This window comes from Bidens hawaiensis, unplaced genomic scaffold (genome assembly GCF_021521415.1).
Source record: "Bidens hawaiensis isolate Kalapana, Puna unplaced genomic scaffold, B.hawaiensis_p1.1 tig00069205_1, whole genome shotgun sequence".
Taxonomy (NCBI): Eukaryota; Viridiplantae; Streptophyta; class Magnoliopsida; order Asterales; family Asteraceae; genus Bidens; species Bidens hawaiensis.
The window spans coordinates 3,285-24,862 of NW_027502217.1; the positions used below are offsets into that span (position 1 = coordinate 3,285).

The 21,578-nt window shown below is 34.9% G+C and overlaps 2 protein-coding genes across 2 annotated transcripts; both read left to right on the top strand.

Moving 5' to 3' along the window:
• The first annotated feature begins 1,718 nt into the window (after positions 1 to 1,718).
• LOC143605373 (uncharacterized) lies at positions 1,719 to 3,404 on the top strand. The gene has a single exon (XM_077081517.1). The coding sequence runs from the start codon at positions 1,719 to 1,721 to the stop codon at positions 3,402 to 3,404; it is 1,686 nt and encodes a 561-aa protein (XP_076937632.1).
• A 6,602-nt stretch (positions 3,405 to 10,006) lies between these two features.
• On the top strand, positions 10,007 to 13,266 carry LOC143605372 (uncharacterized). Its single transcript, XM_077081516.1, has 2 exons — positions 10,007 to 10,357; positions 10,445 to 13,266. The coding sequence occupies exons 1-2, from the start codon at positions 10,011 to 10,013 to the stop codon at positions 13,077 to 13,079; spliced, it is 2,982 nt and encodes a 993-aa protein (XP_076937631.1). The 5' UTR covers positions 10,007 to 10,010; the 3' UTR covers positions 13,080 to 13,266.
• The last annotated feature ends 8,312 nt before the right edge of the window (positions 13,267 to 21,578 follow it).

Consider the following 21,578-nt stretch of genomic DNA (forward strand, 5'->3'; position numbering starts at 1 on the left):
ATTTTGGGTCAAGCTGCACTGGGCCCAATCGAAATAAGTCAAACCATGTTCATTAGACAACCCAAATTGCAGCCTATATCTTATAGGCTTACTAAGTCTAGTTAAATTGAATTAAGTCAATTTTGGTTCATTCGCTCTTTAACCCACAAAATATAAAATCAAATGACATTTTTTAAGTTTTGGCATGCTTTAATTGATACTTAAAAATTATTAGGAGCGCTTGAATTTTATTTTTTTCTTCTTTTTCTTCCTCCTGTTCTAACATTTTCCTTTTTTTAAAAAATGACATCAACACTTGTACAATCGTTTGGTCAAGATTGTGATCTTGCACCAAACGAACCCTAGACTTCGGATGGCTAACCGTATCGTGGTGTATACATTCATTTTAACTGAAATTAAGCCACTTAAAATATGCAACTTAGGAAGGTTCGGTGACATGCCAAAATGGGTTTAATGCGGGGTCTAAGCAATATGTGTTTATCTAAACATGACCCGTTGCCATCCTAAGCAATAGCACTAACATTAGCAAGCATGACTGAATATGAAAGTGCCATCGTAGCAAATAAACGTTTTTGGATGGATAAATAATCTGAACCGATTTACATCGGTTTTAGTGGTACTTCTCAAACTAATTTTTCTATTGGTCTACGATTGAATTTCAAGCCGGTTAATGTTGGCATTCGATGGTTCTCCCTTAGGCTGGTTGTTGTGGAACTGCAAAAGAGGTGTTATAGCCTACATTAACGCCAGCTACACCACGCCAGCTTGTTAAGGGTAAGGCGTTATGGTAGGTTAGTTAACACGGTAACGTGGCTTTTAACAAGGAAACGATGGGGCTGCCCTCAAATAACCAATCACAAATTTTTTTGCTTTTTGTCCCCCCCCCCCCCCCCCTTTTCATTTAATGTCTAGTTAAATTCCAACGCACGAGTTATGAGTAGGTTAGCTAAAACCCCATACCTACGTAACAGTGATATAACGCTTTAATTAACTAGCAAATCTTTCTCCACGACAACATGCCTTAAAAGTGGTGCAGTGAATTAAATACATTGCTTATTTGTATATTCATTCGTAAAAATGGTTCAATGATATTTAAAAATTATTAAGAGCACTTGAATGTTATTTTTTTACTTCTTTTTCTTCCTCCTTTTCTAACATTTAAAAAAAAAGCATCAACTTTTCTAACATTTAAAAAAAAAAGCATCAACCTTAAACAAGTGTAAGCTCGTCTCAAGCTCTTGTACTAATACCTTAAACTAATACATAAAAATCAAAATAAATAAAACTTAAAAATACATAAGTCTTGTTAAGGCTTGACGACCCTAAACGAGCTTCCAATACAAAGCTCGAGCTCTTGTTCCATCATTACCTATACCAGATGGATATTTTGATAAATTCACACAATCAGAACCGTTAGAAACCTTTTTCTAGTAAAAGTCCCAATTATTTAGGTCGCCGGAACCATAGAACCATTGTCAGAATTGGTTGGTGGTGCTCAAGTGATGGTTAGTCAGTTGGTGGTCGTGACAGTGTTCTGGTTGAGTTTCCGGCAGAAAAATGTGACTTTTGCAGCAAAAACGTTTTTCCGACGACATACAATTAACGATGTTACGATTATGTTAGTCGTGAACGTTAAAAAAGTGGACCATTAGCTTATCGACAATTTAACCATAAAATATTAATCACTAATAATTATCATTTCACAAATCTCATCATCAATGGCAAGACCACCATCTTGCATCACTCAATTCCTCCGACGACCACCCAATAAACTCATCCAAACCCCTAAACAACCCGTCAGAACCTGCTGCAACCACACCGATGACGTCATCAAACAGATTTGCACAACAATTAGGTCAAAACCCAGATGGGAAACCACATTATTATCCGATTTCCCCAATGTAAGCTTCACAGATCCCATGTTATTAAACCAATTGTTAGTTAATCAAAGCAATGTGCTTTTTTCCATTAGGGTTTTGTATTGGCTCAATTCCACATTTGGGTATTCACCGGATTACTCTACTTGTTGTTTGATTTTCAATTCGCTTGTGGAAACCAAGGCTGTGAATGTGGTAAAGAGTTTTATTAAGTTTACGAATTTTGTTCCGGATTCGGATGGTGTTGAATTGTACGTGAGGTGTTTGTGTGAAAGTGGGTTGCTTGAGGATGCACTCCAGGTGTTCGATGAAATGCCGAAGACGTACGTTTGGCCGAAACTCGTGACGTGGAATTGTGTTTTGGAAGGGTGCGTTAAGGACGGGCAGACGGACGATGTGTGGAGGGTGTATGGTGAGATGATGGAGCTTGGTGTTGAAGCGGATGTTCGGACGGTTGATTGTTTGATCTGGGCGTTTTGTTTGGAGAAGAATGTGTCGAAAGGGTATGAGCTTTTGAAACAAATGCTTGACAGCGGGTGTGTCCCGGACAAGGGGTCGTTTGATAAGTTGGTGTTTGGGTTTATATTGGATAAGAAGTATTCGAGAGTGTCTGCGCTTCTTCATGTTATGATTGCGAAAGGTATTAATCCTGATCTTTATACGTATCAGCAAATTATACACGCGTTGTGCCTTAAACGGATGCAACGTGAAGGGTTGCGTGTATTTAATGACCTTAAAGATAGAGGGTATGCACCGGATAATGTTATGTACACGACAATGATTCACGGTCTTTGTAAAATCAAATGGTTTGGTGAAGCGAGAAAGTTATGGTTTGAGATGATTCAAAAGGGGATCAAACCGAATCTATACACGTATAACACACTCTTATACGGGTATTTCAAAATCGGTGACATTGAAAGCGCCTTAAATTTCTACAAGGAAATGGAAGATAAAGGTTACAGAGACACTTTAATTACATACAACACTATGATTAACGGTCTGTGTACACATGGAAGAACTACTTTAGCTTTTCAGTTATTTAACCGAATGTCTCAAAAAAATGTTTCGAAAGATGTGATAACATACAATTCTATGATTAGGGGGTTCTGTAAAGAAGGTAAGTTAGCCGAGGGTTTGAGCCTTTTGAATGAGCTTGTGGACCATGGGCTGCAGCCATCATCTGCATCATATGGACCGCTTATAAATGAGCTTTATGAAATGAAAAGAATAGATGAAGTCGAAAGTCTTTGGAATGAGATGCAAGAAAAGAATGTGGAACCGGCTTCTGTGTGTATTAATGATGATGTCATAATTGGATTGAGTAACAAAGGATATGTTGCAGTAGGGGTTTACTGGTTGGCGTACATGGTGAAGAATCGGCTCGTGCCTCGTCAAGAAACTTTTGAGAATTTGATTGGTGTTTTATCTCAAAGAGATAAGTTAGGTGTTGGTTTGATTGCTATGGGACATATGTTTAAGATAGGTTATATTCCAAGTTTCCGTTTGGATGCAGCATCATTGATGTGAGCTGAAAACTTGTGAAACGGTAATAAAAAGTTTCTCGATTATACATTTTTAAAACTAGTGAAACAGAAGGGATTTTCAATCTAATTTGTTGCATCTTCTTTGAAAAGTTTGAGAATAGTTGATGTTGACAGTTTCATAAAGTTTGAATTTTGATTTGCAATAATTATGAGGGAACTGAAAATGAAACTTTGTATCTTGAGTAGACCTGGCGAAACGGGCGGGTAGTGTTGAGCGCCATGCTGGGTCAAAACGGGCAAGATTAAAAAAATGTTATTTTTGGTTCGGGTCAGAATGGGTGCAGGTTAGAACAGGCCATTTCATGATTATCATGATTATACAAAGGATGCACTTGTAAAGGAAAAACACACCCTCAGGTACACTTTGCTACTTGATCTTAAAATACGAAACGCAACTGCATTCGACAGACAATTAAGAGCAACCTTTTTCACTTGCAGGCAAAGCTACAACCACCGTAATCCCATCCCCGATCACCCCAGCGACCTCTGCACAACCAAAGCGACAACTTCGAAACCGTAGGTAAATAGCCCAAAAATATAAAACCTTATACAACTTACACACACATACTAATCTTTTGGCAATATAATCAATCACCTTCCTGCAACTATGACCCATGAGGTGGAACTAACTTTTGTTATGTAAATTTAGACCACATTTTGCTTTTATTAATTATTGACAAATAAAAGGATCCAATTACAATAGAGAGGCAGGTAAGCTGGCAACAAGCTACGCCGTTACCCCTTTTGAATAGCAAAACCGATACTACCCGCATACTACCTCAAGTGCACTTTGTTTATGTGACATCTGTTACAACTTCAAAAACTTAACGCGGGATTAAACAGTAAATGCTTCCTTCTAATATCCACCTAATACTCATTTTATGGGACTTGAACACCCACCGCTTTAATAGTTTAAAAACACTTGATGCTACTATGCCACAATTGGCCATGGATGTTACTCCAACTAGCAAGAGATCAAACAATTCCATGCACATGCATGCTTAGCTACATTGGATTTAACATTTACTTGTATTTGTACAAGTTTTTAATTCACACGAGTGACGACTCTATAGATTTTTGACTTGGGTTTATCGTGCAATTTTTTCACATGCACACGCAAATATAGAGACCAACGGTATAAAAAATTAATACGCTGAAGTGTGTGAGCGACAAAAATGAGGGAAACATATTAATTTGAATATCAAAATTCAAGGAATTCAATAAAGTAACAACTTTTGTAGGACCGGTACCCGCTTTTGTAGGATCAAGACCAACGGTAATTTCCCATTCACATTGTCAAAAAATTTATGTAACTATGAATAGATTTTGTTTTTTTGCTATTCATTATTCGTAGAACGTTGTTAAAATTTGAAGTTCATATTTTACTTGATTTGTTATTAGGTTTATTATTTTAAAATAAAAACTTTAATTTTTTACTAGGTTTGTTTATATTTATATGGGTTATTGAATACATTAATTGAATTTTTTAAGTTAATTTGTTCTTCAATCTTCATTCATCATCACTTAGGTTATGTAGTAGTTTGATTTATGTTACAGGTTCAATCATCATTTTGGTAATGTAGGGGTAACACCATAAGTAAAGATCCGATAAAGACAAAATGACTGCATCTACACTGATAAAGACAAAATGACCGTAATTACACGAGTTAATACAAAAGGAAAATTGTGCAGGCGATGGTCCCCAAGACCACAACTTAATATACCTAGACAGTGATAGGTGATGGTTCCCCAGGGGACCATTAAGAAGAATAGTACACATGTAGATGTGATAGGTTCCACTATATATGTATGATTGTAATTGTAACCAGACGATATATTCACACTTTTACACCTTTTAGTGTCTGTTTTATATATCCCAAATATCTCTCATTTATCATCGTATAATCATTTATTCCTGAAGTTAGAAGTTGATCATGATCCATATCTATATGGGTTAACTCATCCTCGAAACAACGTGAGGGATTTTGCAAATTATAAGATGAGGTTGTGAGTGACTGTGGATGGAAGAATCAGAAAAGGTTAATATTCAATTTTAAAGTTGGGTAAACACTCTTTACCCTCATTTTATTTTTTAATATTTTTTGAAAGTAATTTTGAGTAGAGAAGAGAGAGAAGTTTATGTTAAAAAGTATAAAAAAATATTGTTTAATTGAAAAGGAGAGAGATCATCTAGATGTTATGAGTGAAGGAAAGCGAAAATATTAAAATTCGTCATTTTTAGCGTCTGGTCCTTGATTATACGTTAATGAGGGCAAAGAAATATGCGTGTCGAAATTACTTAAACCACAATTAGAAAGAAAAAAACAAATACAGATGTAACCTTTAAGCTAGAGATCATACACCTTGAAACATTTGCTGTTTTATTGTTACATATTACAAAATTATGATTATGATAGTAAGCGTTTGATTAAATGTCTAATTTTTGGATTCTGATTGATAAATGCATTTCATAGGAAATAATGACGACACTCAAGGCATGAACTTATAAAGAAAGGAGATATCCCATTAATGCACGAAGGTCCGATGAAAAGCATATACAATATCGAGTGTTAACTTCAATGAAAAAAAGGGAAGAGAAGCAACTTTGTGGCAGGTGACCACCCCAATGAAGCGCACACCATCTTTATTTTGATAAACGTGACCAATATTGTTCATTACCTCTACTCGCAAGAAGATCATCCATCCAATTTTCTAGAACGAAAACAACAAATGCTCGAAGACTATACAGGTGTTAGTATAAAAAGGTTCCGTTACCCCACTCTGGTCAGAGTCTGGCTTGAGCGTTCCCCGGAAACCTTACCGTTTGACAACGTATTACACCTTTCCACACTATACGACACCTTTTAACATTGTTCGACGTCGTGGAACAACTAAGCAAACTACAAGATACCTAACAACACCGTAGAAAAACTTAGAATGACGCAGCAAACTCGCGGACTTACGTGGTAACTGCATTCAACAAACTCGCTAGTAACAACAGTCACATAAGTTTCCGATAAGATTAATGTTTCATTTGGTATTTGTTAAGGCAACACCGTGGACAAATGTAGGTAAATATGCCCATTAAAGAAAAACAGCCTAATTGCGCTCAATCTGGTGTGTTATATAACACAAATTCCTACATTTTTGTGCCAAGTATCAACCACCATCAAGAAACCTTCGCTGCTATGATATAAATTTCTCTCCCGCTCAAAATGATAACCAAAGCTTCTCATCGTTGGAAGCTGACCCACCTCTTTGTACACCGCTGAACTATCTCTATTCGTGTGAACCATATAATTTCATCTTTGACGTAAAAGCACCACTTGATTCATCATTGGCACGGTTATTTGCATCCTATCGTTTGGGTTAAAGAAGTTGGTGGGGGTATAGAACACATATTGAATCCCATAGGCTTCAGGGTTTCTCATGTATTATGGGCTCCAGGCCACACTTATTCATTCATTAAGAAAACTCTCATTGGAACACGTAGATTTCCCTCCCAATCAACCATCACACACAATTTTAGTAATATTAAATTTAATTCGTTATTTATATGTGAAAGGAGGGATGGTCCAGTGATGAAAGTTAGGGTTTCTAGTAATTCTACGGATTATATTTTCCATATAAGATTTTGTGAGTCTGTTGCCGGTGGGTGTCACTTTCCAATGAATGATTCGTCTAAAATTAGGTATACAGATCAATTTTCTTGTCATGTTGTTTAGCTGTTGTCGGTTGAAGGCAAATTGGCAATAGGTGTTGCATTGACGTTCCCGTCAGAAACCGCACACGTTTCGTTTTCACAATTATTCATTTTCGACGTATGCATGGTAGAAATTTCGTTATCACCTATTGTTTGTTGAAGTTGATAGGGTACTTAAAACTAAAATTTTCTAATGTTAACCCATAATGGTGACTAATTAGTTGAGTATTATCAATCAAACAATAATAACCAATAGCACTTACATGAATTGTTATAACCTAAAATGACTTGTTACGATGTGCTTAATATAACCTAAACTCATAATAAACACGAGATCCATAAGATCCATAACATAAACCAGGAAATGTTTTATCCAAAGTAACAACAAATAAAATGACTTGTAATGGCACATTATGTATGTAAACATGTTTAAACATATTCAACATAGGTTAAATAACGGCAAACAATGGTCACATTATGTAAGCATATTCAAGAAGACGATATTCAGAAAAGAGGTGGAGAACATACCATATATATGTATTTTGGCGATGAGTTTGTAGAAGAAGAAGAGGGGAAGGAGGAGGAGGAAAAGCTAACCTTAAAACTCATTTAGACAATGTTACATTGATGGCCTGGAACAACAAACTCATTAGTAGTCCTATTAAAAAGTTATAGATTAAAACACTCCGAGTCCAAACTAACATTAAAACTCATTTAGACAATGTTATATTGATGACTCGGAACAACGAACTCATTACCTCTAGTTTGGTTTATATGTATTTTTAACCATTTGCCAAGTTAAAACCTACTAACACAAACGCATGTTTGACGTATCAAATGCCACGTCATAATTAAATAAATAGAGCTAACGATATTGGTATCGGTAAACAAAATTAGTAAAATAAAATAAGTATGTAACCACAATTGGCGAAACCATTGTTCCTCCTTTCAATTTGTTTCCCCAATTTTGCCCTAATTCCAAAACACCCCCTTGGATTCCCAATTTCTTCATCTTCACCGTTGATTTGACCTGATAAATCACCGCCGATCATCAATCTTGAAACCTAATAAGCTTCGAGGCAGTTAATCAGTTGCAATTACAGCTGCTGTTAAGTGAGTTACTTGTGTTGTTCTTTCTTAGGGTTTATTATTTTATCATGTGTTTGCTTCAACTGCTATAGTGTAGTTATAGACTTATAGTTATTATCAAAGATTACTAATTTGAACAATGCTCATGTTACTTTTACAAAAACAAGAATTATCATTCACATAATAATAATAATGTTGGTGTTATTTGTGTTTAATTGTTTATCTTAGGGCTTATATTAGATAGATGATCAAAGTTGTACCCAAGTTATGATCATGAATGCTGTTCACAAGTCGTGGGTTCGAGCTTCAAGTTTGACGTTAAACGAGCCTAAGATTGGGCCATGACCGAGCCGAGCTTGGGTAGAGATCGGCTTGGTTACAAAAATGACCAAGCTTGACTCTGGTTGTTTCAAATCAAGTCTTTTTAGCAGTGTTGTAAAATCGCTAGGCGTTTGTCGGGTAGCGGGGTAGGGAGTAGCGATTAATCGGGGATTAATCGGCGCGTAATCGGGATTTTTACAACACTGCTTTTTAGCTAGTTTTATTCGAACTTTTATCGAGTGAGCCACGAGCCCGAGCTACTAGACGTGAGCTTTTTGAACAGCTCATGAGATGGACATTTTGACCTTTTTGATTAAATCGGTTGATGATCTTGCGGTTAACTGTCTAAGCTTGTTTAACTAAAGACCATTGTTGTAGAATTCGCTAGATGCTAGTCGGGCGGTGGGGGTACCGACTGGCGATTTATAGGGTTGGAATTTATATGTAATTTTTCAAAGTCATATATATAATTTAATAAGTATAATTTTTCATATACTGGCCGCTTAGGTGAAATCGAATTGGTAGACCTCCAACTGCCGATTAATCGGCGCTTGATCACGATTTTTACCACACTGCTAAGGTTAAAAGATAGCATGAGATGCGTGCAAATCTTGTCCAAAATATGCTATTAACCACAGTGATCTTGTTTGAAATATTTGAGTTGAGTTAAAACTACCAACTAACCATTTTGATTTGCTTCATTACTATTAGCACCTTGATTTTGTTCTGTGTGGATATCTTTGCCTGCTATTGGTTATCTTCAAGTTGATATGTATGTTTTAACGGCGTGAAGTTGATATTGTTTAAGGGTAGCATGTGGATTTTGTTTAAATAAAAGTTATGATATAAACGTTAACCATCTAGAGCTTAGTTCATCCATGATATATTATACTGTATTCCGAGAACATTTTTTTCAAAAATAAACATTTCTCAAATTTTGATGCCAAGCAAATGAAGTGTGCACACATATGATATCATTAGAAATATATATAAGTCCTCATTCCTATAAAGTGCTAAAATTTCTTTAGTGCTAACTGCTAAGTTAATACTTTCTTGTGTAATTTGACGGTGTGTTTTATATTCGAAATGGCATTTAAATAAGCTGTTAACACAGTGATCTTGTATCTAATATTTGAGTTGAACTAAAACTACCAACTAACCATTTCGATTTGGCGCATTAGCATTTTGATTTTGTTATGTGTGAATATCTTTGACCACTATTGATTATTTTCTGTTGAGGTGTATGTTTTGAAGTCATGAAGTTGGGATTATTTAAGGGTAATATGTGGATTTTATCTTAGTAAAAGATGGAATGAACGTAAAAAATTATGAGTTCTAGAATGATGATCGAGTTAATTATGCTATCTACTAATTTTCCCTTTCGACTTTATTGACTGTTACATATATTTCTTAAAACTTAAAACCCTCCTTAAAATTTTTTACCCATGTTAAAATTTGTTTTTATAGGTATACATAATGGCTAAAGGGAAGCTCATATTAATTTGCCAATCTGGCGGTGAGTTTGTCACAAATGAAGATGGCACGATGTCTTACAAAGGAGGAGAAGCAAATGCAGCAAATGTCACTTCCGAGACCCCGTTCTGTGATTTGAAGTTAACTTTGGCAGAAACATGTGATTTGAACCAAGAAACTGTGGCTGTGAAGTATTTCCTGCCAGGAAATAAACGAAACTTGATTACCGTAAAGAACAATAAAGATGTAAAAAGAATGATTGATTTTCATGGAGATGCGTTAACTGCTGAAGTGTTTGTTACAGAAACACCAGGGTTTAACCGTAGTGCCCTAGAAAAGCAAATTAGCAGGTATTATTATTTAATCTTGAAATGCAAATTAGCACCTTTTTGTTACAGTTAGTGCTTGTCTTTTAATTAAATTTGTTATACACACAGGCAAAACCCTACGAAGAATGATGAGACTGTGGACAATGATAATTTGACTACTAAGAAAGATGAGAATGTGGGTCCCAAGAAAGATAAGAAGCTGAAAAAAGACGATAAGGTGCTGAAAAGTCCTATTACAACACCAGCTAGAACGACACGCCAATCTGTTGCTGCTGCTGCTGCTAAACTTGAAGCATCTTTAAAAAAGAAGGAAAAAGAAAAAGAAACACCAAAACGAAAACGAAAGCAAAAAACAGTTTCGAGTGATGAAAACAAGTCAGAGGGTTCTACTAGTGATGCTTCTTCAAGTGATGAGTCTGATCAGGTCAACGTGAATGTTGACTCGGATTATAGTTCTGACTATAAGCCGAGTCGGTATGCAAAAAGGCAAAAGGTCAACAATAGTCCTGCTGATGGTGTCCAGAAGCGAAGGCGGACCCCGACTTGGAAAGTTGGTGCCGATGGTCGTCCCACCATAGTGTTTTCTGCTGGATCGAAATCCAAAGGTAGTTCTGGAAACATAAAGTCACAAAGAAAGAGTAGTAGGTTAGCTGCTAAGGGAGATGATATTAAGGAAACAAGATCCGGGAGAAAAAGAGAGCGCCCTCGTGCTATTACTAGTGACCAAGAACATGATGATTTTGCGGGAACTGATTCTGATGATGACATGGAACCCGAAACTTTAGTTTTCTTGTGGAAGTCAGCCATTACTGGTACCGGTCAACAATTCACAGACGCGCACGAATTTAAAAAAACGATGCGGAGATATGCGGTTGCAAATGATTTTGAATTCAAATTCAAGAAAAATGATAAGAACCGTGCCACTGGTGAATGTTGCTCCGAAGGGTGTTCTTGGAAGTTTAACGCTGTGTGGGTCCCGTCTACACAATCTTTTAAGATAAAGACCATGAACAATGTGCATTCGTGTGATAAAGAATCAAAGAACCGGTTGTTAGATACCATAAAAGAGAAGCTGCAAGATTCACCACATCTAAAACTTAAAGAAATTGCTAACTGGCTTTTGAAAGACTCTGGGTTCGAGTCAAAGTCAACCCATCCACAAGTATTTCCTGGAACCATGGTTTCCCGTGAAGAATCTCATGGGTCTGATAAAGACTCGTATAATAAGTTACCATGGTTTTGTGATAAGATTAAGGAAACAAATCCGGGCAGTATCGCGAATCTCGCTATCGATGAGAATAAAAGATTTAAAGCCCTATTTGTGTCTTTTTACGCGTCATTATGTGGATTTCTAAATAGTTGTCGGCCCCTTCTTTTTCTAGAAGCTACTCCTTTGAGGTCAAAATCTGGTGAAGTTTTAGTTACAGCTAATGCCATTGATGGAAATGATGATATTTTATTGGTTGCATTTGCTATAGTAGATGTTGAAGATGACAACAACTGGCGTTGGTTCTTGGAACAGTTAAAAGCTGCAATCTTTAACTCACAGCAACCGATCACATTCGTGTTTGATAGAGAAAAGAATTTGAAACCTTTTGTTTCTGAAAATTTTCCAGATTCTCATATTGGTTACTCAATTTACCATCTTTTAAAAAGCTTTAAGAGAGACGTTAAAGGCCCGTTTCATGGGGATGCTAAATCTTTTTTACTGGCTCATTTCGTGGATGCAGCACATGCCGTCCGTCTTGCTGGTTTTAAAAAGTTAACCGACCAGATAAAACAAATCTCATCGCAAGCTTATGATTGGGTCATGCAGATTGAACCACATCATTGGGCAAGTTCGTCTTTCAGAGGTGAACGGTATAACCACGTCGTCGATGACGTCAGCGAGCCGTTTTCCAAGTTAATGAAGGAACATCAAGAATTACCTATTTTACATAAAATAGACGCCATTATACGTACCATGATCGATGGTTTTGATGATGCTAAGTTAGACGGAAGCATGTGGTCAACTCACCTTACTCCATCGAAAGAAAAACAACTCCAAGAAGAAATTGTTAAATCGTCTGGTTTGAAAGTGTTGATTTCTTCTGATACTTTGTTTGAGGTTCGTGAAGATTTGACTCATGTCGTGAATCTTGGGAGTTGGAGTTGTACTTGTTTAGGATGGAAAGAAACCGGCATACCATGTCGTCATGCTCTTGCGGTTTTTGCATCGACTGGTAAAAACATGTATGAGTTTTGCTCAAGTTATTTCACGGTTGATGCGTATCGTTTAACCTACATGGAATCCATAACCGCGGTACCAATTGACAAAGATGAAGGTGAAAAGATGGAGATTGAAACTGCAGGGGGTGTAAATGAACAACCGTTAAAAGTTGAGGGTGAAAATGAACAAGCTTTGGAAGTTGAGGGTGAAACAGAAACCCGGACTGATAAAGAAGATTGTGAAAATGCAGAAGTTGATGATGAGAAGGGTGAAGAAAAGATTGAGATTGAAATTACAGGGGGTGAGAATGAAGAAGTGGGAAAGATGGAGGGTGAAAAGGTGGATGTTGAGAAAGATGAGGGGGTGTTTGTGCTTCCGCCTATACCCGCAAAACCAGTTGATGCAATGAAAGGCAAAATGGATTGGGATGAAACAGAGATGGAAGCAAAGAGAACAGTCACATGCACAAAGTGCAAGCAGCCTGGTCACAATAAGAAGTCTTGCAATTTGTACCAAGTAGACAAAGCTTGTTGACTTTCGTTGACCCAGGTCGTTAAGCAAAAGTACAAGCTAACAAGCTTCTAATCTCTTCATTAATATGTGTCATATATATATATATATATATCTTATTTGAAATTGATATTTTGTTAGATTGCGAAAATTTGGTAACTGTTGGAAAACGACGGTGAATGATGCTTGTTAGTTTGTAATCATGGTGAGATATTGGAAGTTAGAGCTTGGATTGTGACAGTTGTGTATTCTTTTTGTTAAATATGTTCATCTAAAAAGTTTAGATGTGGGAAATTGAACGAGTTTGGTGACGAGTTTATATCAAAACAAGTGATTTATCGGTAGTTTGGTACGATATGTTTTAAGCATAACTTAATCTTGGAATAAAATGATTAAAAGGTTTGAATACACTTTGATTGATTATCAATTATGTGTTCATTTTAAATATAGTAATCATGTCAGTTATTCTTCTTTTAAAGAAACGTCTAAAAATTATACAAAGCATTATAAAAAAGTAGATTTATTTTTTTAAAAAGAAACTTCTAAAAATCATACAAAGTATCTAAAAAATGTGTGAAGAAGTCTAAAAAAAGTGAGAGCGAGCGTTTGAGCCATCTAAGCAAAAGGAAGCGTCAAGGGCTCAGATGCTTCCTCTAATCCTAGACGCTTTAGGACCATATTTAGACTTCTTAGAGAAAGCATTCTCTTGTTTTTAGATATTTCCTCCTAGAAACGTCCGGTTAAACTCTTCCTCTGAATATATCACATGTTACGAAACAAGTGGTTTATTGGTACGACTGGCTATCAGGTAAAGCTCTAAAGTCCAGACGCTTTACTTATGTGTTATGTGTTAAGTTCTAATATCCTCAAGTTTGGTGAAGTCTTGGAACCATAGTGACAAGTGATTCTCCCTTTTATTTATTTTGTTATTTTGTTGGATTGAAATATAAGTGACATGAATCTAGACATGTAAGTGTGTAACTATGTAAGTTGAAGTAAAATCTAGATATTAATCTTACCAAACAAAAAAGTACTATGTTCTGACATTATATAGTGACATGCCCAAAGTTGATTGAAGGAGAGAAGTAGTTGATTGAAGGAGAGAAGTAGATTTATGGGAACAAATGCCAAATGGGTCATATCAATTTACTTTTCTTTTTGAATTTTTGTGTTCAAATGCCATATGTCAAAGTACAAGTGCTTCTTTGCTAATCATATTGATTTCACATGAGTATTGTACTTTGTTGTAGTTGAATTCAAGCATCATTATTAAAAAATTCAAAACACACAAGATTGTGTCCAACCTTCTTTAAGAAAGTCGAATTCAATATAAATATTTTATTAAGTCTTTCAATGTTTGATTAGATTTTTTTAACAACCATTTTGGATCATTAACCTATCTTTATTCTGAGTATAAAACTGTGAGGTGCTAGCCGCTAGGTTTGCATGTGTATGAAGGTAAGCTCGTACATCAGTCCCTACCCCACCATAAGTCAAAACCTTCCTAGCCCACCAAAAACCTTTTTTTTTTTTTAATATCACATATGATACTTGAACTCAATGCCTTCCCCTTTAAATAAAGTCGTTGCGGTCTCGCCTCAACCGCTTGGGCCGCGGATCATTAGCGTTGTATGTAGATAACTGGATCAACATATGTGTTTAACATCCCTTGTAAAATCACATCTGATATTTTATGTATAGTTATATGAGATGCATAATTTTCGCATAACATCTTAAATGAAAAGAGTCGTATAAAATATACCTTTTTATTTGAGTTGTATGTATGGTAATGGCATTTATTTTAGATAGATTTAAGTTCTTTATACGTATTTTGTCTAGTAATATATGGCGTTCATTAGTGTTTCCACCTCTATTTCATTCATTGAGCACACGATGGATGACTTGAGTATAAAATATTTTATAATGAATCAACTACTTAAATTTGTGTTTTTATTACAGCTTTTTATTTCTTGAAACACTTTATACCTTTTTATATGCGACATGCCAAGTAAGGTTTTTGTAGCAACATATTTATCTTCCGTGATGAAGGAAAGGTTTATCGTCATCCTATCATTCTCATACAGACTTAATAATAACTTACTACGAGTGAGATTTTAAGAATTACATTTGTTTTAGATACATTTTTTTATGTCCAACTTTATCAAAAAAAAAAAACAAATTAGACTGAAAATATGAATTAAACCTATTTTGAACTAACACTGTAATGGCTTTATAGGATAAAGTTGATTTGCAATTATCAATATTTATACTATATATAATGCATAAATGAATGACCTCTTAAATTTTAAGAGGTATAATCACTATTACATCAAATATAAACATTAATGCATACAATTTTGAAAATTTAGGGGTGATATAGTATTTTAAACATTATGTACGGTTAAGAATATTAGTTTAGAAAATAGTTACAAATATGATCCTTTAACTTCAACAATAATTTTGTTAATTTTCAAAGTAGTTACATATAAACCCCTTATATTTATCCATTTATTTAACAAATTCTTTTAAAATTTTTATTTCTTCTACATCTGTTAATATATTATGTTTTTTAAAAAAAACTGAACTTACCATTACAATGTGCTTATGTTGTCGACATCTCAATGTAAATTTTATTTTATTTTTAGGTGTTTATTATAATGTACAAGTCAATTAAGCGTAAGAGCACAACTCAAATATGCAATTATAAACCTATAATATAATTACAAATTTCACCTTTCAAATATGCTTAAAATTTTTAAAATTTAATTAATAATTACCCTTATCCTCTTAAGTTTATCTATATATTCATCTATTTTCTTTTTTTATTGTTTTTCTTTTATACCTTTGAATATTATAAGTTTTAATAAATTTCAAACATACAATAGCGACATATTTATTTTTGTCAACTTTTTGATGTAAGATTTACTGAATATCAATGTTCATATTATAAAAAAATGATTTCGTGTCATTTAAAATAAAGTATCAATTTTGGTTCAGGTCAAAATGCCCAGCAAAATGAGTTTCGATCATATATTTTTTTAATACTCTTAATTTTTCGGGTCAACAATCAAGAACTTTGACAAGTCAAAAAGCGTTTGAGTTATAACAGGACGTAAGCCAAACAGGTTTATGCCATTATAAAAAAAAGCAACATTCATTTCTTTTTTTGAAATACCGTATCGTATCATATGTTTAAACGTAGAAAAATCTGTTAAAACATATTGTCGTTGCCGCAACCTCGTACAGGTTTACTACTAGTAATAATAAATAATAAATTAAAATCAAAATATGAGCATGAGGGGCTAATGTAATTATGTAACTACCAAATAAATTGTAACATTTACTGAAGAAAATAATCATAATTAATAAATAATAATAATAGAAAGTGGGTAGATCTAGGAATAAATAATTAAATATAATAATATTTTGATGGGTCCAAATATTGACAGCAACGGTGGGTGGGTCTAAGTGGAAACAGCGATAATAAAAAGTTGAAAACAGAAGTTCGACCGGACTCACCCGATCGGACCACCGGTCCACTTCCTCACGAATAAGACTCCAAAACCGTTCTTTTGGTGGTTGCAAAATGCAAATGTACGTTATGGTATAATAATAGTTTGATACATTAAAAGTTTAATACGATATGAAATTAGTAGCATTAATAACTCAAGTTAAATAAATCATAATTATAACTTGACAAGTTAAAGAAATGTATTTTTGTTGACAAATTGTTTTATTATAAAGTGCTTGTGTAATTAAAGTTTTAATAAAATAATAAGTACCAAATTAGGATGATTAAACAAAAGAGTATTTAGTATTACACTTATTTTATGAAATGACTTTGCTCTAGTAATACATAATGTTAGATAAGATTTTGTCTTTTAAATGGTGAGTATTTTATAATGGTCAAAAAATGTTTTAGGAGTAGAGTTAGAGAATGTATGAGTTACCATTATAAAACCTTATTTATATATTATTTTTATATATACACACATAAAGGACATTTGAAATATCAAATATATAACTGCCATACTATGGGAACAAACTATGAATTTCTATGTAGTATGTAGTAGATTAAAGATAATCACATTTAGCTGGAAAGAGATGTAATTAAAAACTCATTTTACATCACCTTTAAAGTAAGATAAAATCGTATTGAAAACGAGAGAAAGTATAAAGGGAATACAATATATATTTTGTCGGTTTGGTATAAGTATTATTGAAATTAAAATACTAAACAGACGCCGAATTTGAAAACATGATAAAGGAATCCAGGTATCGTACCTTTACCGATCGATAATGTTCGGTCGTTATCATTTTGGTAATAGCACATGCCGGGATATCAAGACGTTTCGGTATGATACAGGTAGTAATCAAAAAAATTCTCATCATTACGGATCTTGTAATTCTCTACTTGAATGTTAACTAAAGGCCATTTTCAACTTCTTATCATGTCCTAATACAGTAATACTTTATTAAATTCTATTGAAAATACTTTTCTGGTTTGTTTATTAATACTTAGCATTGTAAAAGAAAATAGGGCTATCCATTTAGAAGTGTTGTACACCTTTAAATAAATAAGATATACGGCAAATATCCTACCCATTGCAAAGTATAATATCCCATATCCTTGAATAAAAGGTGGAGAAATAGTTAATTTTATTATTTAGGTGGTGACAAGTGAAATTATATTATTATGGTCACGAATGTTTATTCCTTAGCCTTGATTTATTCCATAGAACATGCATGTGTTGTTTTCATGGTAACCTTGCATTTATGACTTATGTACTTATTGTTTTAAATAAATTCAAAGTGTATGCAGTATTTTATATTTTATTAGGTCATCGTAATGAAGCAATACATGGCGGATAAAGCCCTACACCGGAGCATTATGAGGCGTTATAGAGACGATAAAAAACTTTTATTGTGTCACTTACGTTATATATGAATTTTGTCTCATAGGTTAACCAAACAAGACAAATGAATTGTAATAATCTATTTCATTACTTTGTCAATTCCATTCATTCTCTTTTCATTCCATTACCTCCAACCAAACATACGCTAAGAGTTAAGAATAGCAAGTTCTTCATTACCCATATTACCCTAAATAATATAACCACTTAAATTAACGAAACATATTATATTTGTTGAGAAGTGCAAAATCATATGAATACGATCCTCGTTATGTATCTTGATTAATTGGAATGAGCATTTCTACAATAATCATACGTGGCATGAAGTGGTGTTGAGAGGCCAATGGGCGGTAACCATTACACATGTTTTTGGGGAAAAAGAGTAACCATGATGTGACAAGAGACATTACTATCACGTATGATCTTTGTACGAAATACTTACAACATTAATTTCATTAAATTCATTTTAAGACGTATTGAAACCATTTTACCTAAGGTTGTAAATAGCACTCCAAAGACTCCCACCTTTCATTAACCAACAAGCACTCACATTTTAATACGCAACTATTGCTCGAGCTTGATTTAAGTTTGTTAAAAATAGTCATCAAGTCCGAACTTGAGTTTGTTCATAAAAATCGAACTCAAAAATATATAACGTATCTTATAAAGGCTATGGTTGAGCTTGTATCCGACTTTCTAAGCATTGTGTAATATGTGCCTATATTACACACGCATGTGTATATACACATACCTTGGTATTTGTAAAATGTTTATGCTGATCTATTTTATTATTAGTAAACTTATCTAAATTAACTATTTCTTAAGTTATGGTGATGTTTTGTTATATGATTTATCTTGTGTATGCCTTAGGGCACCACATATTCCATCTTTTACGATAGTTTTATTATTATAAATACAACTCGGGGATATGATTGTGTATCACAGGTTTTAAATTGTTATATTAAGTACATTGCCCTTCAAATTTGAAGTCATACAATATTGAATATTTATAAAACGGTATGCATATAAGTAATATAAGTGCTAAAGGAAATATGTTATAATTGTATGACCGTCAATAAAACTTCTTTAATGTGACATATAAAAGATAAACCTGTATATATGTAGTCATGTAGAGACGGCATTTTGCCATTTTCTACACATAAATCACCTTCTACAATTTAAAAATAAAAAATAAAAATTATGGTCAATTTCACAACACACTTAATGTATCAATGTGGTTAATGACATGTTTTGTCATTGTTATCATTGAATCGTTACATATTGCGTTTAAGGATTTATCAAACACTAGCCAATTGTTATTTCCCTATTAAATTAGCATTCGATGTACATTGTTAGTTACGATTAGTAGCCATCACCTTTTAAATACGTCTTTGTGAAAAAATGTAACATCCCAAAATTTCCAAAATGATATTAATTATATTACTTAATAATAGAGGGAAAGTTGACTCGGGTTCGGGAAATAAATAATAGAGTAGGAGTTGGTATGAGTCGGGCTAGTGTTAGATTAATTGAGATGGGTTAAATGAGAATGGGCCTTAGGTCCATGGGCTTTAAGGGATATAAATATCCCCTAAACCACCATAAAACCCTAAACCTCATCTCTTTCCATTATAATCTCTACACATTCAAAACACACACACCATAAACGAGCATGATCCGAGAGAGAGTAAACGTTAGTTGGTGCTAGATCGTCGTGACGAACCAAAGCAACAAGACCAGCTCGTGTTCGTAAGTTCGACTCGTTCAAGGTACGTTTATGGTTAGAAATCGTTCGTATAGGTTCGGTTTGATTTGAGAAATGGTAGATCTGAGTTTGTATGGTAAAAACGAATCCAACAAAGCTAAACTTACTGAAAATGGTTATGATTTGATGGGTTAATCGATTGATAAAAAGGACCCGTAACCTATATGCCTAAATCGCACCCTCTAAACATCGATGTTAGGTCGATTTGATAGTTGGGGTTTGTAGGCGCTGGTCAGACGATTCCATGGGTACCTAAATCGAGTTATTTGGTTAAGGAACGAAGGATTTAAGAGCGAACAGAACCTGCAGACGACAACTTCGCCTGCAAGCTAAGTTCGCCTGATGAACTTCGCCTAAAGCTAAGTTCGCCTAAGGTTTAACTTCGCCTAAAGCTAAGTTCGCCTAAGGTTTAACTTCGCCTGAAGCTAAGTTCGCCTAAGGTTTAACTTCGCCTGAAGCTAAGTTCGCCTAAGGTTTAACTTCGCCTAAAGTTAAGTTCGCTTAGAAAATAAATTAAAAACCTAATGGAAAATGTGTTAAAACAGTTAATGTAAATAAAATTTTTCCAAGCTGACCTGGCAGCTCGACCCCAGCCAGGGGCTCTGCCCCTTGGACCCTGCTAGGGGCTGCCGCCCCTAGACCCCGCTGCCAGGGGCGCTGCCCCCGGACCCCCGTTCGTTGTGGGTAGTAGTTAAGACTGGAAAGATGATATGAGTAGTGATAGTTGTTTGATACGTGTACTTGTTATACAGTCAGCCGTTCACAGCTGAAGAAAGGGATTACGATTAACGGTGAACGTAACCGTGTTCAGGTGAGTTTCTAGCCCCATTCCTTGTTATGTTTTCGGGGCTGTGTGCATACTCGATGTGTTGTTAATACATTTATCCTAAGTGATAAGTGTATGTCATATGTGATATGTGTGATAGATATGAATGATTGTTTGTCGGTACACGAACAATCTTCGGATATTGCGCGTACTGTCAGGTTAAAAATAAAGGTACGAACATTATATATCGAAGATGTATGAATATTTCAAATGAATACTTGTCGGGGCGTGAACGATGTTCGGATATTGCACGTAACGACAAGGGGTATGGTTGTTAAATGAATGAGGTAAGGAATGCCTAGAGTGTTCTTATGTTATAATGTAAGTATGTGTATATAGGTACACGAATGGCATGTGAGTTCTACGTTCGACATAGTAAGTTAGGATGGCAAATCCCTCTAGCTTCTGTCGGACATAGACTCGGCTGGTGATGGCGTAGTTAAGGACTGCGAGCCTTATACGTGAAGTAGATGATATATGTAAACGTAGATAAGGACTGCGAACCTTATACGTAATGTAGATAGGCGTCAGCATAGGAAAGGACTGTGAACCTTATACGTGCTGATTTTGTAGCATATGGGAGGACTGCGAACCTCGTACGTGCTATGAATTAGGTTGCAACATAGGGAAGGACTGCGAACCTTGTACGTGTTGTGGATGTATTTCAGCATAGGAAAGGACTGTGAACCTTATACGTGCTGATTTTGTAGCATAGGGGAGGACTGCGAACCTCGTACGTGCTATGAATTAGGTTGCAACATAGGGAAGGACTGTGAACCTTGTACGTGTTGTGGATGTACTATGGTATAGGGAAGGACCGCGATCCTTGTACGTACCATAAATGGTGAACATAGGTAAGGACTGCGAACCTTGTACGTATTCACGACCTTGAGTACAGTTATAGACGGTGAACTATGAACGTACTCTCGGTAGACTGAGGTTAGTGATTGTAGATATGTATGTAAGTATGGTAGCAAGTATGTATATAGAACAGAATGGTAACTAGTGAAGTATGGATA